At 47.8% G+C, this 27,050-nt stretch overlaps 6 protein-coding genes across 6 annotated transcripts; 2 read left to right on the forward strand and 4 right to left on the reverse strand.

Annotated features, from left to right (window-relative positions):
* Positions 1-100: 100 nt before the first annotated feature.
* On the reverse strand, positions 101-1,042 carry N7496_006570 (tetratricopeptide repeat domain-containing protein; the record flags this gene model as incomplete). The annotated part of the gene is made up of 1 exon (XM_056699499.1): positions 101-1,042. One exon carries the CDS (start codon positions 1,040-1,042, stop codon positions 101-103), a length of 942 nt encoding a protein of 313 aa, XP_056554912.1.
* Positions 1,043-6,705: 5,663 nt separating this feature from the next.
* N7496_006571 (putative nuclear localization protein) lies at positions 6,706-9,206 on the reverse strand (the record flags this gene model as incomplete). The annotated part of the gene is made up of 3 exons (XM_056699500.1): positions 6,706-8,576; positions 8,765-8,875; positions 9,140-9,206. 3 exons carry the CDS (start codon positions 9,204-9,206, stop codon positions 6,706-6,708), a joined length of 2,049 nt encoding a protein of 682 aa, XP_056554913.1.
* A 7,224-nt stretch (positions 9,207-16,430) lies between these two features.
* Positions 16,431-16,940, forward strand: N7496_006572 (uncharacterized protein; the record flags this gene model as incomplete). The annotated part of the gene is made up of 1 exon (XM_056699501.1): positions 16,431-16,940. The coding sequence occupies one exon, from the start codon at positions 16,431-16,433 to the stop codon at positions 16,938-16,940; it is 510 nt and encodes a 169-aa protein (XP_056554914.1).
* A 1,254-nt stretch (positions 16,941-18,194) lies between these two features.
* Positions 18,195-20,994, reverse strand: N7496_006573 (uncharacterized protein; the record flags this gene model as incomplete). Its single annotated transcript, XM_056699502.1, has 3 exons — positions 18,195-18,834; positions 18,891-19,004; positions 19,064-20,994. The coding sequence occupies 3 exons, from the start codon at positions 20,992-20,994 to the stop codon at positions 18,195-18,197; spliced, it is 2,685 nt and encodes an 894-aa protein (XP_056554915.1).
* Positions 20,995-21,481: 487 nt separating this feature from the next.
* Positions 21,482-22,680, reverse strand: N7496_006574 (uncharacterized protein; the record flags this gene model as incomplete). Its single annotated transcript, XM_056699503.1, has 2 exons — positions 21,482-22,406; positions 22,472-22,680. The coding sequence occupies 2 exons, from the start codon at positions 22,678-22,680 to the stop codon at positions 21,482-21,484; spliced, it is 1,134 nt and encodes a 377-aa protein (XP_056554916.1).
* Positions 22,681-24,327: 1,647 nt separating this feature from the next.
* On the forward strand, positions 24,328-26,852 carry N7496_006575 (dynamin family protein; the record flags this gene model as incomplete). The annotated part of the gene is made up of 4 exons (XM_056699504.1): positions 24,328-26,244; positions 26,315-26,576; positions 26,660-26,725; positions 26,779-26,852. 4 exons carry the CDS (start codon positions 24,328-24,330, stop codon positions 26,850-26,852), a joined length of 2,319 nt encoding a protein of 772 aa, XP_056554917.1.
* Positions 26,853-27,050: the final 198 nt, after the last annotated feature.

Raw genomic sequence — 27,050 nt, forward strand, 5'->3', positions numbered from 1 at the left:
TTAGACGGTGGCTGCCACGATCCTCCACTCGCTAGATGGCACTGGTTGTCTAGCTCACAAACAGCCCAAAGCCAGCTTTAGTCTCATCAGTAACAGTACCCTATGCTTCTGTCAAAGTAACAAGAGAGCTTGGAACATACGCGCCATTGCTATAATTAGCAATATAATCTTCGATCCCCCCGCGAACATGATCCGGTTGCAAGAATGCGTCACCACTGTTGATACGCCTAGCAATCTCAGCGTGCGTAAATAGGCGGATGTCATCAGCGCTGCCCTTGACATTAATAGGACAGCAATTGATCTCAGCAGCTAGTAGTTCTTGTTGGCCTTTTGTTGAGGTACTAAACAACACGTGAAGTTTGGATTCCGGACTGTCGACCAGCGAAGCAAACAAGCGGACAAGGGCAACCTCTGCCTCTGGATCTATGAGATCAATAGAGTTAATGACGAGGGAAACACGCTCAAAGCACTGAGAAACTGCTTGAAGTAATTTTCCGAGGGTATCCATGTTTAAGGAAGAAGCCGGTTGTTGCCCATAGGCCTCAAAGTTTCCTGGGGGCAATCCAATATTATGTCCACCTTGGAGATAAGTTTCGATCAGCTTGCACGCATTCTCGTTCTGCCCAGCCAACTGGGCTATCAAGGTTCGGAGAATATTCAGCGGGTCGATTGCTGGGAGGCGCGATCGGTCACAAAAGTAGTAGCCAACGGCATGGGTTGCTGGGCACTCTCGGATCAGATGCTCTATAATCGACGCTGTGACGACCGTCCTGCCCGATCCCCAAAGACCATGGAGCCACAGCTTGGTGATCCTCGACACCGGCGTCTCCTGCCCGGACGGGATAAACCGCTTGTCCGTGCTGCCCCTGATCCAGGCAGAAATCATTTCATTCTCAAATGGCCAACGGATGGTGCCTGGCTCCCTCTGTCGTATTATTTCATTCAAGATGGCGGTCATGGGTGTCGGCCTGAGAGACTCAATCAAGATAGATGGAGCGGCGGGCAGTGACAGGCCTAGAGCCTCGCCGCAATATTTCTCCATGGTGCCGGGTATTCCCGTAGTCGAGGTTTGCAGTGACTGCTGGCGTCTCGTACCTTACTCCGTCGCAGGGCTTTCGCCAAATTTCAACCCTTAGTTGCCCCTCTGATTGCCTGAAAGTTGGCGGGCATAGCCATGTTTTATAAGAAGTAACGTTCTGTGTCGATACTGGTTCTGTAATCGCGATACCATAGAGCTACCCCCGCTTATAGACTAGTGGATCTTGGCATTGGGTTGAGGATACGGTTCGATAGTGCAGTTGGTTGCGCCAGGTTCCAGTTGCAAATTGCTTTTATTGCGATGGCATTGGTATTTTCCCAGAGAAATAATCCAGGCCAATAGCTGATAATGCCCTATTTCGACTGTTGTGTTGGCAGGGTACAAATAAAGGAATCAAGTGCATGGAAAAGGTTACTTCCAAAATCCGACATTGGAGACTTACTGTTACGGCACGTGCCCAGGCGCAATAGCCAAACCAGCCAAAAGACTAAATATGCTAGAACGCTATGTTCTAGCATTCCTGGGACCGATATAAGTAGCGCACATTGATATTAGGACTAGGTCCTAATACTTACAGTGGTAGATTTCCACATTATTAATACATGTGTTGATACTCAATTTAACCCCACTTTCATTTTTATCATTAGGTAGAGTAAAAACATCTAAAAATCCTTTGAATCTTCATATCCATTCAAGTCTGCCTATGGCTGTCCATTCAAATCATAGGCTTCCCTGATCTCTTCCGGTGTGAACTTTTGCCACCAAAGCTTGGATATCTCAAACCAGTGAGCTAAAACAAATAGTCTTGGGAAATTCACTATAAGTTAGCATAATCGATCATAGTACAATATCTCTTTCTTTTTTTTCGCGGAATGAATTAGATGTCCTCCTGCTGAACTTACACTATAAAACTGGTAACTGCCGTGTTCATCTTTGCAAGGGTGTTCACTTGCGCATTGCTCGTGGAATAGTAGCATTTGTAACTGGTATATTTATTGTGGCACTTTCGTAGCCCTCCTTCCCTGTCTTTTTCGTCGTCGAATGGCATGGTTCTGACAAGTACAAGGACCACGCAGGCCATAGTGGTGAACCACATAAGAGAGGACACAGAATAGGTGAGTATATACCAAAGAGACGGTCGAGGATCCGTGGGCGAAGCAGGCTTTGTGGTCTTAGCCTTAGTGAAAAGGTAAGTCAGAACGACATGGATAGCGGCCTAGAGAAGCTTTATATTAGATCAAGCGAAACAGAGTTGCTAGCCCCGCTGCACGTAAAGATGTTTGGCAAGTTACTCTTTTGCAAAGAGTAAGCACTTACAACGGACACAATATACCCGAGCATTGGGACAATAGATGGCAGCCCCGCTGAGAGATAGAGGGACTTGGCCGCTACGCCCAACACCCAGAACGTGAAGAACCACTGGCCGAGGATGCATATCCTCCCAAGACGGTATACACGCTGGATACGTGTCATGAGTAGCGACTTTTCTTTTCGATGGGTCAACCGGGTTGTATCCTCGTCGAAATATACGATATTTACACTGAGTTGGGGGATTGCTTGGAGCTGAGGGTATTGGGGGGCGTAGGACGCTGGTTTATAAGGGCGATTTCGATATTTCTGTTTTGCTAAGAGGCTTGTTTTATTTCAAGGCTGGCTAGCTTAGTGACTTGCAAAACAGCAGCACTGGTGCGAGATCTTAGTGTCTTTCGACGTCCTGAACTGCCAATCAACGACTCCCGGTCTCTGAAGGTTTACGGCCAAGACTGACCAGAGTGCCGATCATCTCGTATTTAATTGAATGCCAAGGACGGTGTGCTAAAATGAGGCCTAAGTTCGGACCTATGTAACGATTCTGTCGGTGTATGTAATCTTACCTGTAATTGGTTGTATCGATAATTACAGGATATTGATCCTCGCATTATCAAGTAGGTAGGATCTTAGCCCGGCTGTTTGAGAAACAACATAACAGTAGAAAAAGGAGACGGTTCTCTTACTTTTTTATCACTCATTCTCGCCTCTTTTACCCCGAGCCCCAATCTTCGCACGCCTCTTACCTAGTATCACCATTCAACGACACTCCGGCGCTGTTTGAAAGCAAAAGGACGCACGAAAAATTGACTGCATATGGTATGGGTCTCGAGTACAATGTACAGGTAAGAGATCAAGGTTCGATGCAAGGCTTAAAAGGTCTACTGTGATAGACGTGAGTATTGTATACTATGCCTCGAGTCCAGAATAAGCTAATGGTTTGCTCCAGGCCACAATCCCTCAGGCCTGAAGGCTAGTCCCACCGCTCTGAACTTTGCTGAATGCATTCACTTCTGTTCCAACCGAAGCTGGTGCGACTATGTCCTCTGGTCTGATAAGGGTCTCAATTGCAATACCTACGAGCGCGCGGTTGGTTACCGGGTATTGTCAGCGATGAGTGGAAGACTGCTGTCAAGAAGCGCTAGGGAATTTTATCCCAAGATTGCGACTGCTTGCATCCAACATGCGGCAGATCCTATCGTCCCACCTTGAAGCGCCTCTTGTAAGGTGGGGGGGCTAGTTCTGAGATTCCAACCTGGGTTATCCGTTCTCTTGCAGCTATTCTAGCTCATACACTCCCTGATATTTCCTACTGAAATTATGTTGTCTCTGTTATTTAATAGTGAGGAAAGTGTCTTTAGTTGATCACTGCTAGCCAATTCTATTAAACAATTATGCCAATTCTTTTTACTACTGTCAACAAGCTCAAGCCTCCGGCTAGTGTATCACCCACCGTGGAGAAGTGATCACTCTATGGTGCATTCTTGGCACTGCAAAAAATGTACAGAGTACATGCGTACTACCTCATGACCAGCAGTCTGAGATACTTGCGTTATGTATACCAATCAAGCTAGGAGATTTTACATACCCATCAAATGACCTGTATGTGATTCGGCCTACCCGTTTTCCTAGTCTTGCGAGTCAACTATAATAGAATTCACTAAACTGGCCTCGTTTGCCACAAGCGGGTCTCCGTGGCGCAATCGGCTAGCGCGTCTGACTGTTAATCAGGAGGTTGGAAGTTCGAGCCTTCCCGGGGACGTCTATTTTTGTCTTTTTCGAAGAGCAATTATTTTTGAACTGATAAGGAATCAAGGAGTCGTTGGTGCTGCGTAATTTTTGCATTGTGAGCGGAGCCGAGGGTGGAAAAACTCGGTTTTGTGGGAAGTGGAGACATCAGACTCGGGTGCCTGCTCGTCGTTGATTTTCAGGAATCAATTGGTTCAACGAATGCATATTTACTACGAGCTATCATTTCTTTCATTGTTGATGTGCTAGGTTCGCATCTGTCGCGCCAAATTTCGTATTTGTATATGAATGCACTGGGTTTCTGGTATGGTTCGCGCGCATCGCGCCAATCCCGGCTTGGGGTTAGGGCGGCTATAGGTTTCGAGTCCATGTATCTACATACCGATTTATCATGTCATATTATATATAGGTTTTATATAAATGCCCAGTGGGGTTATTATCTTATCCAACCCGCATTTGTTTTGTTTCATGGGCAAACTTTGCGAGGCGACTCGCTCTACTCCCGAAGATGGGGAGGAGATGTTTCTCGGATGTATGTCATCACTGGACGGCAAATATGTGCGTTATCGGTATACTCTGTGAGATATTAGAACTGGTTGATCAATTAATTTTCTTGCTCGCTGGGGTCGCAAAGAGGCATGGAAGTTTGAAAGATTCAACCTTGAAGATGCCGATTCTTCAGGTAGTGCTTCGGGGTATTGAATTGACTTGGACCCGTTCACGATGAGACTTTCTCTGCATTTTCTTGCCTCCTGTTCTTTTATACGAGCGCTATGTACGAGCGATGTTATGGTGGAAGCTATAGGCCAGCCCCTGAGTATAACTTTGTCTTCCAAACATGACTTTTCATTGGGGTTGGTGCTGAGGAAATTGATAAGTGTGGTGATCATGCTGGCGGATTCCACCACGTCGAATATATATTTCTTATGGACGCCATTACGGCTCCTGATTGAGCGACCGGAAATTATGCCTAGAATGCCGAAGATTTCACATTGGGTTCCTAGATAAGAGAGATAGTCAAGGGAAACTATTTATAACCTTAAACTGTAACCAGAAGTATAGATATAACCCTAAATCTCGTCTAATCGTTTAGTCTTCTGACATGGTCCTTCGGCTATATACAACTTCTCAAGGCTTAAGCTAGAAAAATATGACCTCAACTATAATTCTAGAAGTCAAGCCACTTTACATCAGCCGTCTCCGTGGCGCAATCGGCTAGCGCGTCTGACTGTTAATCAGGAGGTTGGAAGTTCGAGCCTTCCCGGGGACGTCGACTGTTACCTTTTTGCCATTTTTTAGTATCGTGGTGGGAGTATTTTTGATCACGACTGTAAGTAAGTAACTATTAGCATAAAATCGAAGGAAACTGCACATAAAGTTGAGATGGAATGAATATGAATCAACGTACACTTGACATCGGATGCTTAAGGAAGGTACTTGCGTGCCTTGCCTTGCATTAGCAAAAAATTCACGAGATCCTTAGACACAAACGTGATGTAGGTTTTAGCAAACCTCTCAGGGAAGGAATTTCATCGGTTTAGTCAAGGGTATGGTAGCCATGCATCTCTAGTAAACGACGATATCATCCCAAATAATCGCCATACAATGCCATAATGGTAGCCGAATAAGAACGTCAAATGAATGGCGTTGTATCCCGCCAGTGAAAAACGTGACAGAAACCAGAAGTGTCAGATCATTTTCAATTTGAAGCTACCCATAGCCAGAGGGGGGAATATGAAACAAATTTGAGAGGAAGATAGGATGAAGCTTGCCGCGAGAATAACACATGATAGAAATATAAACAGCAGAATCATAGATAGGGGATAAAAGGACCAATAATGTCATTCGCATAAGTCAATTGGATGGAATAGACAGCAAAGCAAGAAAGGGGGAATCCGAAGAGGGGCACCCGCAGAAAAAAAAAATAAGAGGCAAACGGTAATACAGACAAAAGAAGCGGAACACACGCAGAGTGAAATCACATAAAGGCAGCTGTCGATGTACGCTCCTTGGGAAGGAGCATGATCGAGATATACAGCGTTGCGCAGAATAGGCACAGATAGCAGGAAAATCTCGATCCCATAAAACAAAGTCCGCCGAAAATACCAGCGGTGATACCTTCTCTATCGACCATGTATGGGGAAGAAGAATGAAGAAAGAAGAAAACATACATACTCATAGATCTGTAATAACAAAGCGGCTGCTGCATAAACGCCGGAAAAGTCAAGCAATAAGAAACGCCGAGAGAAATTCCCCCAAACCAGTGGAATGAATAGGATAGGAGAGTCAGAACAAGGAAAATAACGGTGCAAAGACATCAATCAAGACCCGAGCCGAACCAAGTACAACAAAGGGTATAGGGGGGCTGGCCCAGATTAACATTATCGAAAACCACTCGATGAGGGGTAGTCACACAAGCAGACACGAGATGCAAGGGGGGAGAGGTTAAAACAGGTTGATCACCATAACAGGAGGTTGAGGGGGAAAATGAAGAGCGGGAATCGTTCAAGGACCTCAAGAAAGCGATAAAGAAAACAAGAAAAATTGGCGTCTCTGATGCTGAAAATCGTGTCCCATAAACGCCATTCTAGACAACGCCAAACCACGATCTAGTAGCCTGACCATCCTCCTAATGGACTGCCAGACTGACCTGGCTGAGGCTGACCAGGTTGCATCGGGGCACCGGCTCCCGCAGGCCAACCAGGCATACCACCCGCACCCATACCCATCGTCATACCTGCTTGCTGGGGGTTGCCTGCCATGAAAGCCTGACCGCCGGGGCCCTGTGCAGAAGGGTACATTGCCCGCGCCATGGCAGGGTAACCAGCAGGTGTCCCAGCAGCGGCAGCATACTGCATTTGCTGTTGCATTTGCTGTTGCATCTGGGGATGCTGCTGCATCTGCTGGAATTGCTGGGGAATCTGTGGTACCGACGGACGGTGTTGGCGAGGAGACTGCTGGGGTTGCTGGCCATGGTGCATCGGTGATGGAGCCTGCTGCGGATTTGCTGGCATCTGCTGACCGTACTGAGGCATACCCACCCCTTGCGGTCCCGCAGCCGATAAGGGCGACGGTTGAGGTTGCGGTGGCGGTTGACCCCACATCTGCTGTGGCTGCTGAGAAGGATACGCGTAAGAAGCCTGGGGCACACCGGCTGACATGGATGGATTAGATCGCTGGTGCATAAGGTTGGGTTGCATGCCAGGAGGGATTCCTCTGACGGGAGATTGTCCGATTGATTGTTGATGTGGCTGCTGGGGGAAAGCTTGTTGGCCAGGCACCATAGCTTGAGGAGGAATCATATGTTGAGCATGGGCAGAGGTTGCCATTCCCGCGGGTGGTATTTGGGCAGGCTGAATAGGCTGCGAAACAGACAATCCGGAGTCAAGAGCAGTGGTGGCCTGGCCCTCAATTTCCGGGGCTTCGCGAGGTTTCGAATAAAATTCATCCAATCCCTTCAGGCGGAAACTTCTTTGAGCATTCAAAGCCTTATTGAAATCGGCAGCGGTCTGAGCCTGATGAATGATTTCAGCTCCAGTACTTGTCCGTGTATTGTCCTGGTATGGTTGGCCAGTCAACTCCTGGCGTGAACGCGGCATGGAATTGTAGTCCCGCAGCCGAGGATCGTCGGTTGTCGCCATATGAATCATCGGGAGCTGGGCCAACGAGGTAGAGTCCGTAACATCTAGAGACAAGCCAGGCGGCAGAGGCTCAACCGTACTGCTAAATATGACATCGTTGTGGGGAAGTGGCAGCAGTGTAGAAGTCTGAGTGTCTACCGGAGGATCGCGAGCCTTGGTGGTTCCTGGACGTTTTTCGCCGGCCAAGTCCTCCTCGGTAAAGCCTTGTTTCCGGGCCTTGCTCTCCCAATAATCGTCACGAACTCGTCTGCCGTTCACGATCACACGACTGCCGAACTGACGGAACATAGACCTGGCGGAGACGATGGCGATTTGTCGAGAGCGGTAGGAGTACGGGAGAATGTCTTGCTGGATGAGGTCGTCCTTTTCGATTTGAGACGCAATGATCTTGTGCAAAGAGCGATTCTTGTTGAAAAGTAGATACGAATCCCGATAGTTCAACACCCTCGCACACTCTGTTGCCAGCATGAAGAGCTTGGTGCCTCGGTGGGGGACACGGAAAGTGCGACATTTGTATTCGCGGCCACCTAGAGGATAGCCCATGGAATCCACCTTTGTTTCCCCTGCATCGTCAAACTCCTTGGGGATGTATTCATCACCTTCATCGTTTAATTGATCAGATGTATGATCCCTGACAGTGGGAAGCGCTTTGACGAGCGTCTTTGTCGGAGTGGGTTTGTCCGGCGGCGATGCAAGCGGCGGGGAGCCGGCACCCTGGTGAGGTAGAGGCCGGCTTTGCATCTGAGGCGTTTGAACAGGGGTACCTGCGGACTGATGGTCGTTGGAGCTGGCCCGAGGCGTTTTGGGGGGACGACCGCGTTTGCGACGACCTTGGTCCTCTAAAACCATTTCGTAAAGGCATTAGCAAACCGTGGGAGAACAAAGTGCAGAGCAACTGCGACGAGAAGCAAGGAAGGTGCAAGTGGAGCGAAAAGAAATAGATGTGATTTCCATGAGGGAATAGGCGAAAAAGACATAAGGATAACCAGAGTCCCTCTCTCTCTTCCCCCTCTTATCGCGCACGTACCATCATCTTGATCACCATCTCCGAGTCCATTCCCGCCGTGATCTGGCGTGCGACTACGCTTGATACCACGGGGACTTGGCTCAGCAGTGGATGGTGCCGGCATAGTAGAGACTAGTAGGGGTATCAGTTTACAGGAAGGTGACTGGGGAAGTGACAGAATAGGCGAAGAGTAGGAAACGAAAAGCCAAGCGCCATTAGTGACCGGTTGCGAGGAACCTCATCGCGCCGAGTTGCGCAATAAGACGACAGGTGCAGTCGGGACAGCGAGCAAACACATATGGCGCAAGTGCAAGGAACATCAAAAAAAGCGACGAAACGACGACCATGCGACCGATATAGTATCATGACGACGAGGGAGGAAAAATTCAGACATACCGGAGTTGCTCAGGTTTGCGGGATCGATGGTCCCCGAGCCATCGACTACCTCACCCAGTCCGTTCATTGTCGCGTGAGAGTGAGGCGTGCCATACATCGTTGAACGATCCAACGGCGGAGGCCGCGAAATGGCGCGTCAAGGGAACGCGCCCGGGGGATGGGTTGAGATCGAGTCGCGAACAAGTTGCGACAAGAGTCGGTGGCGCAAGTGGGCGGGTATGCTAGGCTTGCATGCAGATGGGGGAGTCGGGCCTCTGAGGTCGATCTGCGGGAATGGTTGGGTTAGATGTGGTCGAACGATGGAGCTTCGGGCGTCGGGATGCGCTGGGAGTGCGAGAGGGGCGAGGCGGTGAGCGAGTTGAGGGTGATGGGTTTTTGGATGCCTGAATAAATGCCGGGTTGGTGCCTGGGGTTTTGTGTGCCTGTGGGTGCCTGATTCTGTACCGCAGAACTGCTGGGCGGTGTCGCCTGAGAAATCAGGAACTCACAACTGCCACGTGAGGCTGGCGCTATGCAAGACTCCCCAAAAGGTGGGCCGGAGTACCAAGGCTTTGATAATATAGGCGCCGCCAACACCTCCCGAATAATCAGATAAAGTAGAGACGAATAAAAGCCCAGAAAACCCACCAAGTCAGATAGCCAGACAATGACGGTTGACCCACGACGACGGGTCTCAAGGGGGTGGGAAAAGATGACGGGATTTGGGGGCAAGGGGGGGGGGGGGGGGTGGAGATGTGAGATGCGCAGGTGCAGGTGGAATGCAGCGTCGCGTGATTAGTCACGGGAATGGATAGGCCGGGGAGGTATAAAGCCAATTGTTTGAGGGAAAAGTAAATCGGAGAAGGCAATAATAAGAAACCAGGATTATGACCAGTCAATCAGAATCGAGGATCACAGACTATGATGTAAATCAGCCGAATAAAAGCTAAAAGAATATCAAATATATGAAGGGATAGGAGTCCCCTCGAACTGAAAAAGGGAATGATCGTAAAAAGTAATATGGAAGCAACCTTGTCAACGATAACAAGGTAGTTCTCGGGCTCGGGATCTGCCGTGGGGCCGTAAAGCATAGGGCAAAATATGGAGATTGGGATAGGGTATAATAGGCCTAGAAGAGAAGACCGGTTGAGTACCGAAGAACTGCAGCCTGCAATATGCAGTTTGCCGTAAAGTCTTCGGACTATAGAGATGATCGGATATAGCCCAACGGTGAAGGATCAGATCTAGGAGGGGAATAGGGACTGGAAGTTCGTTTTGATCCTCTTAGGGAGGGGCGTCGCGGATACGGCGCGGTCAGGCTTTGGGGGCTCCCAGGATTGGCGGCGAAGAGAGACAAATGAGAGGCTTCGCGGTGGATATCTCGCCCTTCGCTCCTGCAGCAAATGGCTCGAGCGGAAGGTGATTTTCCCGAGGTGGGACAATGATCGATAGGGTTGGCAAAATGGAAAACCCTGCGTGATATGGGCATGAACGGCGTGGACAAAGATTGCGTGCCCTTATGCAGTTGGCACGTTCTGGATTTTTCTAGGCAGAGGAAATAAGGTGTAGTAGAAAGGGGAAAAGAGGCAAGATGACAGTCGTACAAGTTGGACTTCAAATTGAAATTCGCGGGGCTTATCACGAGATCCTCGAATGGGGATAGAATGGGATACAAGACTGGGAAGGCTGCACTGTGTAATATGAGGTACGGAATATCTAAGCGCTATGAGCTTGTGCTCGTGAGATATAGGTGAGCTAGAAACCATATCAGGTCTAGAATAGAATACCCGTAGTCTATAAAGTCCCTTGCCCCTCTTCGAAGCGTCTTTTTCTTCATGGCTCCATCACACAGCTAGGGAATAGGCTCGATATGATAGGCCTTTTAAATTTTGTTGATCGCATCCGGCCGGTCTGGACTGTGTAACTTGATGTGTCTTAGAACCAAATCGCCAACTACTAATCAATAACATCGATATTTTAGGCAAAGAGACGAAATGGCAAGAAGAGCTAGAGCCGTTGTGATATAGTTAGTTACTTTAACCACTGGCCTAACACGAGAACAACGGTACTATAGAAGTTTCCTGTCTTTATCTTACTGGCTATGCATATTCAAGAAAATCCAGCCTCATCTCTGCAGAACAGCGCCAAAGGTCCCGGCCAACGGCCATTCAACACGGCGACATGCAGTCGGATTATATCGGACTCAACGGCGAATCTAAATCATCAATATCCTGGCGCTAAAAAAAGGGGAAAAGATTTCCCTTGTCAAGTAATCCAGACATGTCTTGTTTCTGCACCGACCTTTCCTCCCTGGTTGGGCAAAAGTGCTCGGAAAAAATAGGCAATGAGGGGAATTCTAGGCTACTACTTAGATCCGAGGACGAAAGGTCAAGGAGCTCAGGCCGCATCTTGTCAGCCGGACGAGACGAGCTAGGAACGTTTTAGAACTAGCGGGTTACGGATGAATATGATGCTCGCGCGCGCTCTGATGCGGCCGAGATTCGAGAGGCTCGAGTCGCGGGGTACAGATGGAGGATTCATCTGATCCCACGATGAAGGCCCGAGACCGTTGAAATAGACCTGAGCGAACTGTATAGTTGAGAAGTAAGTAAATAATCAATATACTGTAACCAGATATATCAACCAGTCTCAAGAGGATGAGATGGCCCGGTTCGTAATCTGCACGGGAGCCCCGCCGGACTGACTGGGTTCAAGTGGGTTCTCCTCAGATCAAAGCAGATGACCTTTGAATAATGACCCAGCCCCGATCACTTGAGAAGATCGGCGGTCCATGCGCCTCGACCTTCAAATTCCAAATAATGTAGACGCGCGATCGTTTTTGGGTTTGATATGACTCGAGCAGAAAGAGTTGAATCCCTTCCTCGACGGCTGTACAAGGGCGGAGATGTACAGAGTTGCACAATAACGACCAAGGGTCTAATTTAGCAGGATAAGAACATAATGTACGCCTTTCAGAACGGAAAGAGTGTCTTAAGAGTTCCAATGTATGCTTCTACCGGGTCTCACAGCAGGACGGGTTGCTGTGTTCCCGTTTACACACGCTCGGCCTCGGTAGCCATCTTCTTTAACTTGTCCTGGTTACACAGAGTTTTCAAGAGGAGAAAGGCGCAACATTGGACCCTGATGAGATGGCATGGTTCTGCACCTCTGATTCAGGCTATTCTTGGGTCATATTGGTGCAAAGGAACCCGGTACATGATTGACATCATGGATGTAACAATGCAGGTTGGACGACCATATCAGACACATTATCTGATGTGGCAGAACCTTTTGATGGGCAAATTAACACGCTGGAATCTTGAGTATCATGCACCAGCTCTGCGAGCATACGCTCTTTAGACGGTCGACTCTGCGTTGGCCGTCCTGTAGAGAGCTATTGCTTAATAAATACGTATAATGTCACCCTTGCTTTATTTGTTAACGAGAGCTAACTAGTCTACATTATACACAAACTTTCAAATAACTGCATTCTCTAGTTTAAGTTGGAGCCTGTCTCTAAAAGGCAATTTTGCGTTAAGGGTGTGGCCCAAGTGCCGAGTTCTTTGACAAGCAATGTAAGCGTTAAGCTACCTTCATAAGTACAATGTGATGCCCGAAGACGAGTTGATGGCCCTCAAACACTGAATTCTTTATCTCACTCTACTTAGGTGACCGAAAGTGCTCCTTGAATGCTACAGCAGCACCAGACACCCAATCACTCATTGCCAAGATTAACCAGGCTTCAACGTGACAAACGTTCCCATTAAGAACGTACCTTGAAAGACTAGACCGCTACAGAAAGTATGCTCGTAGAAGGCGCCAAAACCCAGCCTATCCCAAGCCTCTCATATACCATAAGCGGTATGTCTGATGAGCAAGCGAAGCCCTGATTCGACCAGCATCAGACAAACCGGCTGCACAGCTGAGGCATGTGGACGTGCGCATCACGCGCGCTACGAGTAATAGCTAGGCCAAACCTGGCCCGAGTCTCTTTCTTTGTTCTATAATGAGAATTCTCGGAGCGTTACGTGTCGGGCAAAGCCACGCGTTGCACAGCTTACACCTAGACCAGGAGAGCAGCAAATACAGAATAGGCAGGATATGATTTCTAATCCATCAAGATAACCTCGTTGGTGGCTATTGAGAGGTTTGTAATAGCCTCAGATGCCGAGCTCGAAGGCTGCATCGCAGGGGTCTGACTGATATCTTCTACCTTGAGACATCGTGACTAGGGTCCGCAGGGTGTGAGGACCCAATCATTCTTACCGAGGTGCAGATCATTGCAGTTCTTCATCAATATCAACCCCAGAACCCTTTCACAGTGTGAGTGATGGGCATCGGTCAAAACCGCCGTCACAGTGGCGTTGTCTTTCCATTCTTCGAATGTAACGATAGTCAAGACCCAGTGACGGGCGGCCTGGACCGCCGCGGTCCGAATACGTGGATTGAGTTTGGGTGCTTACCCCCGAGGATAGAAAGGAGTTTATAGAAAAATAATAACAGATATCATGGGTCAGAGCATAGCAAGGAAAAATGCAGAGATGCTGATCAAAAATTCCAAGTGAAGTTTGGGTAGTAGATTGATGCCCGTTATCGATATGGGTCATCATCCTCCGTGGCTAGCCTATGGCAGTTGTCGGGTCGCACTCTTGCATTAGTCGCATCCAGGAATGTTTCAGACTGCAGGAGGGGGAGTTGGCGCGAGGCGTACGTGTTGCGCGCGGGGCAGTTGAACCCATGACCGATAGATCGGAATCCGCAGCGTTGCGACCTAACAAAAGTCATCCGTTGTCGTGCAGTAGTTCCCGCTGGTGACTTAGTTGGAGTAGAAGATCGGCAGTTGGCTTAGGGTTGAAAGGACCGCAGAATAAAAATTAAAAATGAGGCCTAAATGTAGATGACTTACGTGTTGGTAGTCAGATGGGTTTCAATACCACCAATATGGCCGACAATCAGTAAGACTGGAAAGATTGAATATCAGAAACTTCTATCAATTGATATTAGGCGGAGAATTGGGAGTTCTTGCATTGCTCAAAATCAAGCAACGATAACTGATGTTTACCTTGCCAATGGCTATGATCTATTATGCAAGGACTCCAAATACAAGCCGGACTTTGGGTTATAGAAAATAAAGTTTTGTAGCAATTGACATTACTCGTAAGCCGACCTAGTCAAGACTCTATCAAATATTATGGCCTAAAATCAAAAATTTGACGAGATTTACTGCCAAATAGCATAACTCGTCTATGAATTTTCACCATGATGGCTGGGAAAGGGACGGGATTTGTTACGACGAGGGAGGAACGGCCAAACAGATGGAACGGGGCAGTAGACACCCTCTAATTAAACTCAGGCCCTTTCAGACTCTCTCTTTTTTCGTCTTCTCTTGTTCTTTCTCTAGAGTTGATCCTTATTACTGTGCGTGCTTGCCTTTTGCTTCTTACATATTTCTTTTTATATCCACAGTGGGTCCAGCACGTTTGCGGTGGCGCATAATGATTGACGGATAAGAAAGATGGGACTGTTGGACGATGTATGCCACTGACTGAGTAGTTTTAAAGAAGTATAGATTAAAAGGATCGGTCAAAGTGATGTATGTAAGGAGTCTAAAGAATGATTACTTTTGGGATAGAAGGTGGTATTTGGACATGGAAGTCTGCCTGATGTTGCCAGCAATGATCTTGTCTCCATGTTCTTTTCACACTCCACTCCACAAGAAGATCCCTATTAATAGAGTCTGGAAGAAATATACCACCGGTACATCAAAGATCTGTCAAGTTACCCTAATTACCTCGTCTGCAGGAATGGAAGGTGGAATAAATGGGTCTGCTATAATTATATTGCGGGAGACTCTTATACTTCACCTGAAGATCTCGTCTGAAAGCCGTTGCGAAATCGGGAGACACAGGAGGAGAGTGGGGTAGTGGCAAGAAGATCTACGGGGGCCATTATTAACTCCGAAAGCGAAGAGGCCAGTTGCTGCAGTGGATGAGTTTCTCCGGGGATCATATACTTTGTGCAACGTGTGTCCTCTGGGGCGCAGTGGACAGTTTGACAAGTTACAATTCATGAACAATCACGATGTCTCCGCCGTGGACCTTTTGCTACGGAAATGCTGGAAGGAGTAGGAAAAGCCTTGGCAAGAATGTGAAGCGGGGCTTTCTAGTAATTCCACTGGCACACAGGGGTCCCTCCTTAGGCCCAGGTTACCTAAGGATTTCTTCAGTCAACTTGGTGATTCCTATTAGTCAAAGAGAGAGTTAGTCAAAGAGAGAGAAAGAAAGTTGAGGTATGTTTAGATTGATTTAGATACACCTTTTGAATAAAAGGAGAGAGTGTTCAGGAAAAAGTAGCTTGATTGCGACCGACTATTCCTTAAGAGATCTTGGGTAGTAAATTAGTACTATCGTCGAGCCCTAGCCGGACTCGTCACGAAGTTGAGGGTGTTCGGATTTCCTGGAAGGGTAATCCGCGGAGATCGTGAGTCTCCCCTGGGCGTGGTGGATCGTGGAATGTGGTTTGCCAGTGATTTGGAAGTGCTGAATAAAGGAAGATAAGCTCCGCCGCAGGGTCTCCACAGAAAAAATTTCGAAGCATCAACTGATCACGAATTCTCCACTCTTTGCTGGCCCGATTAGCCGGTCCACCACACTGTGCAACAGAAAGGACGTTAACGTATACTAGACTTTGAAGATGAAATCCTTCTACTATGAAGGATCAATAGTTTGAGATTATGAAAGAAAGTCATAATTTTATGTCAGAATAAAGTCAATAGATCATTCGATGGCAAATCTAAGCATAGTGATGAATCATAGAGAGTCATACCATCATTCATCGGATAAAAATGGAAGGGAAAAATACCCTAGAGTAACTAAGTAAGTGAACTATGCAAACTGCAGGAGAAGGGTTGGTCAGCGTAGAAAGGGCCGAAAGCGCCGGACTCTCAGGCTGGACCAGCAGCAGCCAACAAAGCACGCCTTCACGGGCACTGGTCTAGACTTTGGGTCACACACGGCAGAGTTTTTGCCAACACTCTAGCGGCGCCTTTTAGCGCCGGTGCTTGGGCCAGGTTCCCCATACTGCAGATCCGTCCCGTATAAGACTGGCTTTCCTCCTGCTTTTTTTTAACCCTCCCTCTCCCCCATTTGACCTCGAAAGTTATATACTATTCGGCTCGACAATAATACATCACTATTCCAAACATCGAATTCAATCAGGAATCAATCATAATTCCTAACGCTAAACACCGAACTACCAAACTATACAAACCCTTTCTACAATCACACCACCCCTCGCCAGTGACCAGACGAGAATGACAGTTACTCGCGGCCTTCAAACTCCTGCCACTCCTAAGCCTGCACCTGCTGTGCCAAACTTCACAAAGAACACCAACAAGCGGTGGCCCCCCATGGCAAACCGAAACGCTCTTCCATACAAGCTCACCGTTATCTCCAAAGAGAAGCTCACTCGGGAGGCCACCGCGCCCGATCCGGACCTCCGCCGCTGCGTAGCGCACTTCCGGTTACATTGTGGATCTGTTCTCTGGACTGAGAATGATATGAAATCTCGTATCAGCTCCTTCGACTTCGAGGAGACCGACGAAGAAGATGAGAACGATCTTCCTGAACTCAAGGCACAATCCGAGACAGTGGCCTTTGTTCGAGTGCCAGCGACCGAGACGCCCATTGATACGGAAGCCGAGACATCTCAATCATCTCAATTATTGCCTGATAAGGCTCTCTTTCCGGATCAGAGCCACTGCATTGAAGTGACCTCCAAAAACAACCTCTGCTGCATCTCCGTCTCTCCTATTGCCGGTTAAGATGGGATAAAACCCATCTCTATTACCTTCGACACTACCTCTTGCGATTTTCACCTCATACTCTACTCTTCCGACACTCCCCTCAATCATCTCCTGACCGACATAATGACTCACGATGCAACGACGACCATGACAATACAATCAAACCAAATCCTGTACATAGCTACAAACACTATCATAATGACAAAATTTTTGCTGGCCAATCTTGATTCCTTGTAGAAACCTATCCATGTGTGAAAAGCAAATCATTATCAATGACTCAATCGTTCCCTGCGATTATCGCCGATAATTTTCGGCCAATCACTCCGGTCACTCCGGAGACTCGGGAACTTCCCGAATCCCGAAAAATAGTGCATCGTGAGTCAGTCCAAAATCACGTGGGTCGATTAGGGCTTGCCACGAACGCAGCAAAGATCGTCCATTGCCAATGTGCCCATGTCATATATGGGGAATTACTATTCTCGAAGAAACCAAGAATTATGGATAACCGTGGAACCTGCCGACGTACACGAACTCTCCCATAATTAAGATCGTACCATGTATGGCTGCAGTCAGTCATCCTGGAAGTACCAAGTGTAGCCAGGGCAGTGGCAAATCACTGCCGATCGCCGGGGATGTCATCATGCTCCGTCATTTTGGAGATAGCTCTGGAGCCTTGAAGATATACTCAAGACAAACTCTAGTATGACATCTTCCCGAACCCCAGAGCCATGTAATTGAAGGTCCTCCGGCGTCAGACCCCGGCGAATTGGACAAAGGCATTGTTCTACTTACAATTGGCGGCAACGGCACCCCAGGCATTATTGCCAAGTCAAGGGTTATGATAGATCAGGGCAAATTTACGCATTAATAACATTTCCACTTCGATAGAGTCGTCAATAGTACCTTTGACTATCCATTGCCAAGGTTCAAGCTCTCAGGGCTGCATCATCCCCCCAGAGGCTGGCCCACTAGTGAACGGGAACTACGATTCATTGGCTGGGATTGCATCCGTGCTCAAAGTCCATCGTTCTGGAGTTGGTCTGTTTACTTCAATTTAAGAAGTACGGTCGAATGACGATGTCATTTGTATGATGTCTTTTGCTCTGTAGATATCGTTGCCCGCTACAATCGATCGCAATTGCCATATTGGGGATTCCGAGAAGGACGGAATGCCTATGTACACATCTTGCGAAATTAAGACTCAGACTATGTACAGCATGAATAATACTGGCCCTGAACTACTAACATGGACCAATATCACACAGCAAAATTTCACGCCTTAGAGACGATCACGTCAACCCCAGCGGAATCTAGCTTAATCAACGATCCACCTCTCTGCGTCTCTGCCTTCCCTGAAACAGCGTACTTGTCAGAGGTGCCAGGTGTCTCGACCCAAACGACAGTCGAAGACGCCTTTGCTGGGCCAGGCACGACACGCAGCTTCAAGGAAGTCAAATCAGACGTATCGAACGAAAACTCCTCAATCTGCCCCACGCTGATCGTAACATAAACACCCAACTGTGCAACATAAACACGACGACGCACAGCGTCCCGGGGCTGAACCGTGACAGAATTACCCGACACATCCATGTTCCCACCATACGTCACAAGTCCAACATCAGGATCGTGCACGACGTACACACTAGACCCGATCATCATACCGAGGAAGTTAGGGCCGTAGTCTCCCGAATAATCGTCACCGCGAAGGGTATCGGGGAATGAGTGGAAGGCGTTATACATGGATCCATCTTGTCGGATATTGCTCAGCGGGCCCGTGATACCGCCGTATCCCACGCGCAGAAGGTAAGCGTCGTTGGGGGTTTGGCGGAATTGGGAAAGGAGTGGGAGGGCATTGAGGCCAGACCCGTAGTGGTGGATCATGCGCTCGATTCGTTCCAATTTGCCACCGTAGCTAGAGAGATATATGATCAGAGGATGTTTGAGGCGGTTATTCTGGGGGGTGCATACATGAAGTCCCAATATCTTCGAGCATTTCCGTTCCAGCCCCAGTGGGAAACGGTGGGCATGTACCCGATGATGCTGTTGATGGTTTTCGTTGCCGTCGACGCGAGATTGAAGTAGCTGATCGTGAATAGCTTGTTAGAACTTGCTCTCACCTGTTTAAAAAGGGAAAAACCTACTTGCTCCAGTAATAGATTCCTTCTTGGCCCGTTGAATCCCAGGCCATCTCACTTCCGTAAGGCACAGCCTCGGTATCCCACGCATCTGCTCGGAGCTTCATGGCAGCTTCAACAGCATCAGCTTCACCAGTCCAGCCCTCGCGCTGAAGATCAGCCAGCAGCTCTCCTACCACAGTCTCCCCCATGAGTCCCAATCTCGAGTACCCAATCAATCCATTTCCATCCGAGTCTGTCGCGAAACAGGTGATTGTAGTATTATACGCCTGACCAAGGTACCACTGCCAGTCATTGACCCTGAGAACTGACTCATCTGCTCTTCCAGCACGATAGAGCGCCCAATACGCCCCGATAACATGGATATAATCATATGCGCGATCTGTCGCATACGATGCATCCTTATTCCACGACCACCAGTTACCCCAGTCAATAGACTGGTCGTATTCGTACCCGGGCACTAGATCAGGCTCATAGAAGAAGATGCTCTTGCGAACAGTGAAATCCGGGTTCTGAATTGTCTCCGAAAGAACATCTTGCGCGAAATTTTCGAGCTTTGCGATTTCCGCGGCGTTACTGAGACCGAATTGTTTCATTGCGGTTGCTAAGTAGATCACGCCGCCTTCATCGCTCAGTCCTGAAATCCAGACTCGCGGGTCTTGTAGGACCTGTGCCCCGACTGAATGGTCCCAGGTTATGACAGAGGGTGCGCGGCCGAAAGGATCTGAGGTATCGTCAAACCACATGGATGTGGTTGAGAATTCTCCGAGTTTGCTGATGACTGTTGGTGCAGAGTCGGTGATGAAATAGTGCACCGTTTGAACCTTTCCATCTGCATATGTGATGGTTACCTTGGTGCGGCCCCAGATAGACCCGGTTGGAGTCAGACTGAGGGTGTCTTCTGAATCTTGCGAGATCTTGAAGGCGTTCTTGTCGGATACAACCTTTGAGATAGTCCCATGGAACACGTAGAGTTTAGCAGTCAGGTCAACAGGAACGACGTAGCCCGGAATGCCGATAGTAACAGGCGTGTTTGTTGACTGAACAGCCTTTTGGATACCACGTATGCCATCTTTAACAATGGAGAATCGCAGGCCATACGTAACCGACTCGCCAGACTTCAGAGTCTTGGAGCTTGGGTCATTCCAAGGTGTGACTCCAGACCATTCGTTTTCAGCATACGCCTTGCTATGAGTCTGCCATTCGTAGAACCCTTCGAAGGTCTGACTCCCATAGTATAGAGGGGCAGTGCTGGACTCATCTAGATTTCTCCACGCCTCGAGAGGTGTGCTGGTGTTGACAAGAGGAGTCACAATCAATGCAGCTCCTGTTCCAGATGTCGGAGTTACTTGTAGATAGCCAGCATCCATGCCAATGTAAGGATCCGTTAGAGAGCACTTTGCAGCCATGTCTTCAGCAGCGCGATTGGTAAAGATGCTATTGAACTCTGTGGGAAAACCGAGACTGCCTATCTCTAGATTTTGTTTGCCCGTGTTTGTGAGAGTGAATGCCAGTCCCAAGTCTCCATCGACATCCGACCAACTTCGGATCACACGAATTGGTGAATTTGATGGCAATGTAGGAGAAAGGTCGGCAGCGGCAAGACCACCAGTTTTGGCGCTCTTGACCTGCTTTCTCGCGGTCGACGAGTCGGCCGATACCCATTTAGTAGCACCAGAAGTACGATAGCGAAATGTGATGTCGCCATTATGATATTGACCATTAGCTGCTCGGTAGGTGATATCGTCGAATGGCAAGAAATCAAAATCATTGCCGGTCGGTTTCAGCGAGGCAAGAATTTGAGAATCCTTGACCAGCTTGATATCGAAATTGGCTGTTGAAAGTGATGTGTAACCACTGCTGAGACCAAGAGTGTCATTCTGCCCATTTACCGCAAGGGCAAACAGAAGAATAGAGATCTGAGCCCGTATCTTCATATTGAGGTGTATGCTCAATTCGGAGTCTATGCTTGACAAACCCCCGAATCGTGGAAAGCTCCATAGGCAGGTGCTTCATCTTTAAACAACACACTGACAACGAAATGGGTGTTTTCTTTTGGGCACGGTCTTCAAGACATCTTCATTAGAGGAAAAATCCCAGCGGAGAATAACGTTCTTGTTCGGATGTAGATCAGTTACCCCACACTCACTCCGTAGCGTCGTATTGAAGCTGTCTCCTCCTCAACTAGTCGCGGCCCTTTTTTCCGATGAGCCAGGGGCCCTGCAGCCTGATCCAAGACATCCAAGAGTATCCAGAGGCCAATTCGAAGTATTTAACCGATTATAACATTACATAAGCTCAAGATCCTGCCTATTGGGCCTGCCTTGTCCTTGTTTACTACATCAAGCTTGCTTTAACTCTCGATCTTTCATTGGACACTTCTACACTGGTAATAAGTGTACAAAATATAGGTGAAACAACTTCTCATTCGCTGTCTTCCTCAACTGCAAGCTTCTGGTTCTTTTCTTCCTCTAGCGGTTGCGTCAATTTCGACGGATCGAATGGATAGATGCCCCGGTCGGCAAATGCACGCTTGATAATATCGGGCGTCAAGGTCACTTCACACGCGGAACCAAAAGTAGTGAGCCACCACATCTTCTCTTCATCAGGATCTTCGGGAGGTATGAAGCAGTCCGGTCCATACTTCTTGTAAATCGAAAAATGTTCCAGATCAAATGGTTGCATGTGATGCGCAATGTTGAGCGGAAAGCAGAATGGAATGATCCGGTGCGCCTCACAGAATCGGAGGAAATTGAATGTCAAGAAAAAGGGTTGGCCCTTGAAGAGGAGGAGACGTGATTCACTGTCGGCGACGCGATCTTTGGTCCTTTTGTGAAAACGTTCAAGCCAGCCCAATGCAAGCTCCTCAGTAAGTCGACCGTTCGGTGTTTCGTGGAGCTCCGTAAAATCAGGAATATCATCAATCACGTACTGGTAATCGAGTTCCTCGTCGATTATTGCGGACTCTTGAATGACAAGGTATGAGCCTGCATCCCGTCCGTCGGAAGCAATGCATTCAATCGAGGTAATCCATTCACACCACTCTCTGATGGAAGGGTAGGGATCGCCACGTCTACCAATGTACAGCCTCGGTCTCGTTGTTAGGCCGATCTGGAAGTTGGTCTCATCAAAATTATAGATGTTTGCTGGGGGGATGTCCGCGATCAAAGGCTTTAAATGGTCGAACCAATGCTGAACAGTCTCCAAATCAGATGAATCAAGACGCCTTTTCTTAGCTTGGAGGCGTTTAGACGGCTTCAAGTCATCCGGGAGGCGTTTGACAAATTGAGAAGTCCAAGACTGCTTAAGAATGGTGGTGTTGCCATCGCGTTTATGAAGTTGGCTCGCGCTTTTAAAAATTTGAGATTTCGTCGTAACACAATGTAGCTCCTTCACTTCTCGAATCCATCGAACCAACGCGTTTTCTTGGAAGCCATCAAGTGCGTTGCAAGTGCCTTTACGAGTGAGCGAACCGGAGGGGGGTTGTTCACTTCTTGCAACGGTTGAGGAGTAGATGTGCTAATTTCTCTTTTCAAGGCGACAATATTTGACGCGGTAAATGATTTTGGTTTCATAGAGGTCTTGGAGACTCGCCCTGGGGGTGTACTGGGACCTTTAGGCATGATGGCGTGGGTAGATTGGAAGAGTGAGAATGATAAACAACCACGTGTCTGCAGTATGAGGCGGTGCGGGTGGGTCACTCACTGCTTAAGTTAGGCTTCGTACCTGCTACGCAGATGGGCATTCCTTTTAGGCCTGTAGAATTATCGGGGAATTCTCTTGTGGAGCTACTTGTGTGTTGTTTGAAGTTAAACACATATTGTTACATAAAAGTTGCATAGGATGTGATGGGTGACATCAAACAATCCAGCCTTTTTGCTTCTCATCACCAGAGCCAAGAGGCTTTCTATAACAAAAGAGGAAGTTACAATCTCCGAATAGCATCGAATATCGAATAGAAAGTTACCTAGTCATTCATCGAGAAGACCTCGAGATTTCGCAACCACTACTCTTGGTAACGCTCCTTTTTTGCACATGTTTTGAATATAGAGAGCAGACAAGCATTCCAACAACATCCTTCGACTTCCCATCTTCTGAAAGACCTTTCTAAGTATGTTTCATGCCGTATGTTTCGATGCCTAGGATATCTTGTCTTCATTGATTATTTCACTCGTGACTGATAAAATGATGCTGAAAATTGTCGGTTTACAACTTATGAACCCACTGACTGTACAGCGGAGAAAGTAGGAAGCCGCCAACTATCCAACTTACTTCAAATTGTCCAACTGAGTTAATATCTTGTTACAATTTGTTGAGGATGTATACCCATGACCTTTCAGCGAAAGCGCTAGAAGTTATCTTGCATGGGGCGTAGCTCCAGTATTAGATGCCTTGCGAAACGCCTTGACTATCGGTCACCCTGTGCACAACTACGCCGTATCTTGTGCTGTGCATTCAATTCGAGTTAGAAAGCTGCATCTGTACCAATCATTTCCGCCCACGGGGCTGGATTTCTGGCATACCCCTGCCTCGCAGATTTAGTCTGCCCTATCTAGCCATGTTCGCTAAGCGTTGGGGGCCATGCAGCTAAGCGCTTCTAACCTCCTCCTCGCCACTATCTTTCCCCACTTCGGACCTGCTACACATACTGATATGCACAGTCTAATTAGCATAGCCCGGGTCACTTGAGAGATTTAGTTTCTTGGCATATGCAGTTCATCACTTTGCCGACAAGGTTGATCAGAGAGGCTCGACCCGCGAGATATCCATGTGTCAGGACGCGCCGGCAGCGGCAGTAGCCTAGTTACAGACCTCTCAAGGTCTTTTGGAATGGACAACAATGATTCGAAAGCGAACTATCTATGTATCTATAAATACATTAAACTGGGATACAATGCCTATCAACAGAGTTCCAGCATCAAAAAGCATGGGACTTCTCAGAATGTTTAAACATCGTGCGAGTCATGAGGGAAGAAAGATGAAGCAAGATAAAAATAAATCTTAACCACACTAAACCGCTCTGATCAGAGTTTTCGAACTCCAGAGTAGTGAGAACCAACAGAGGTGCTGCGGCAGGAAGCTAATGCGAACAAAACGGACTATGGCGGAGTTCGGTGTGCTGCCTACATGGGACCAGAGAGACGAGGCGATCTTGAGAAAGCACTTAAATACGTGCTCATAGACCGGCCACAAAAAAGAGGCCTTTCAACCAGATATCTTTTCTTTCTATTACAATTCATCCGATTCCCATCAATCACTTTAGTCCCATCATGATTTCAAAGCCAGAAGACAAGGCCATGCACCAGCTGCGGTGCCAGCAATCCGAGCTACTTGATAAGATTGATGAACTTCGAGGCATCGGAGTTGGAGGTCTCGTGGAGCTTCCTCAGCTCATTGTCTGTGGTAGTCAGTCCAGCGGCAAGAGCTCGGTTCTTGAAGCCATCTCCAGAGTACGCTTCCCAACCAAGGGAACACTTTGCACACGATTTGCGACCGAGGTCATTCTTCGTCGGAAGCCACAGACGAGAGTAAAAGTTTCAATCGAGCCAGGAGACTCAAGAACAGATGAGCGAGAGCGAGAGAGACTCCGAAACTTTACCTCGGAGGCCTTTTCGAGCGACAACGATCTCTCTGAGCTGATCAATCAAGCCAGGGATTTCATGGGAATCAGCGACAACGTCAATCAACACGCCGGCTTCAGCGATGACGTTCTCAAGATTGAGATCTCTGGGCCAGATAAGCCAGAACTTACTCTTGTGGATCTCCCTGGCCTATATACTTCCGCTAGCAAGGAACAGAGCAAGGAGGGAATTCCAATCGTTCGGCAGTTGACAGAAAGATATATGGCTAAAAGCCGCAGTATTATCCTTGCCGTCATCAGTGCAAAAGTGGACTATCATATCCAAGAGGTCTTGGACATAGCGAAGGATCATGATCCACACTATGAAAGAGTCCTTGCTATCGTCACTCATACCGACAAACTTGACGAGGGGTCGGACGAGGAAGAGCGATACCTACAGTATATCAGGAATGAAGGTATCAAGTTGAAGCTAGGATGGCACGCCTTACGCAACCGCTCACACAAGACACGCAATGTCCCCGATGACGAACGTGACGAAGAGGAGAGGGTTCACTTTTCGAAGGGGCGATGGGCTTCTCTTCCTCGTGCACACGTGGGAATTGACCGTCTCCGACATCGACTAAGTAGCATTCTACTCAAGCATATCGCTGGAAATCTACCGATTTTGATCAGAGATATCGATCAGAAAATTGATGACCGGAAGCAAAGCTTAGCCAAGCTTGGAACAGCACGACCAACAACTAGAGATCAACGAGGCTTCTTACTCAACATTAGCTCCAATTTTCAGCGAATTGCGGCGGAAGCCTTGAATGGCATGTACTCCAAGGACTTCTTTGGTGGCCTGAACAATGAACTCTTGGAGTCTGGAGATGCTCGTCGCCTACGTGCCGTCATTCGCGAATTAAATGAGTATTTTGCAGATGCAATGTCCATGCACGGTTTCCGTCGACAGCTCCCCAAAGGTGTCAGCGAGGTGCCGAAGCCACTATCGGACTTGAGAAACCTTAAGTTCCAATCATACTTGAACCAATGGGTACCGGAAATGGTCACCGAAGAAGAGCTTATGAACCAAATGATGAGGCAAGCTTCGAACAATCGTGGCATTGAATTCCCTGGAAGCGCCAACCAGCTGCTCGTTGGGGAGTTATTCCGCGATCAGGCTAGACCATGGGGAGATATCGCCCAGTATCATTTGAACCAAGCCTGGGAGTCGGTAAATGAGTTCGTCCAGCTTGCTTTTGGGTATCTTACCGACGATAGTACTCAAAAGGCACTCTTGGCCGGTGTTATTAACCCAGAATTGGAAAAGCTAAGAGATTCTCTGGATAACAAACTTGATGAATTACTTTCCTACACGACAAGCGGCCATCCTTTGCCTATTGGGAGAAGCTTCCTTGAGAGAATTCAGCAATCTCGAATAAACCACCAGATGCGGAACTTGAAGGATAATCTAGTATTCAGCAATAATTCCTCCGAGAACTGGGGTGAACAAGGGCAAAACACATTTACTCTTCATGACCTCGAGAATGCTGCTACCCAACTTCAGACCACGGAAGGCCAATTTGCAGTTGTCGACATTGTGACTCAGATGCAGACATACTATGAAGTGAGTGCAGCTGCCGAAAGATTCTAGTACTCGAGCTCTACTTGCAAATATGCTAATAATGGTGGATTAGACTGCTATATTGGTTTTTATCGATAATGTCGCTATTCTTGCCATCGAGAATTGCTTACTTCGTCCCCTGGAACATATCTTCTCAAATCAAGTCATCAACAGCATGGACGACGAGGAAATCGAAAAGCTTGCCGGGGAATCCCAAGAAGTTAAAGAAGAGCGAGAGCGATTGAGTCGAGAATTAAAGAAGCTGGAGGCTGGCATGCGAACCCTCAGCACTTTTAGTGCTGATAGGTCGTCTTTAAGCCGGCCATCCGCCCTAGGTAAGGATTATGAATCGCTGATATACAATGTCACAAGCTAATCAACGAGTGGGGATAGATTCTCATTTGACTTCGCCGTCTAGAAGCCCAGCTCCCTCTCGCAGAAGGAGCAGCGCTCATCACAGGGGCAACTCGCCTGCTATCCAAATGTGAGTATTTGATAATACCCAATAGATAGAGAAGATACTGATTCGGAATCTAGCAATGGAAGTTCGAACGGGACAAATCATCAGGGAAGTTTTGAGATTGGCGATGTCTATTGAGTTTCTTGCTTAGTTTCTTGCTTAGTTTCTTGCTTAGTTTCTTGCTTAGTTTCTTTGTTTTAGTCTTAAAGTTGTGCTTGAATTCATCACCAAATCCTAGTCCAAGTTCTCGAAAGACCTCCTTACTTTGGCTCTAAGCCTGACTAGCATCTAAAACTATATCGATATTCGCGAGGCACTCCGTAACATTCACAATAGCGAAATCTTCTGG

The sequence above is a fragment of the Penicillium cataractarum genome, assembly GCF_028827025.1.
Source record: "Penicillium cataractarum strain IBT 29864 chromosome Unknown utg000005l, whole genome shotgun sequence".
Lineage (NCBI taxonomy): Eukaryota > Fungi > Ascomycota > Eurotiomycetes > Eurotiales > Aspergillaceae > Penicillium > Penicillium cataractarum.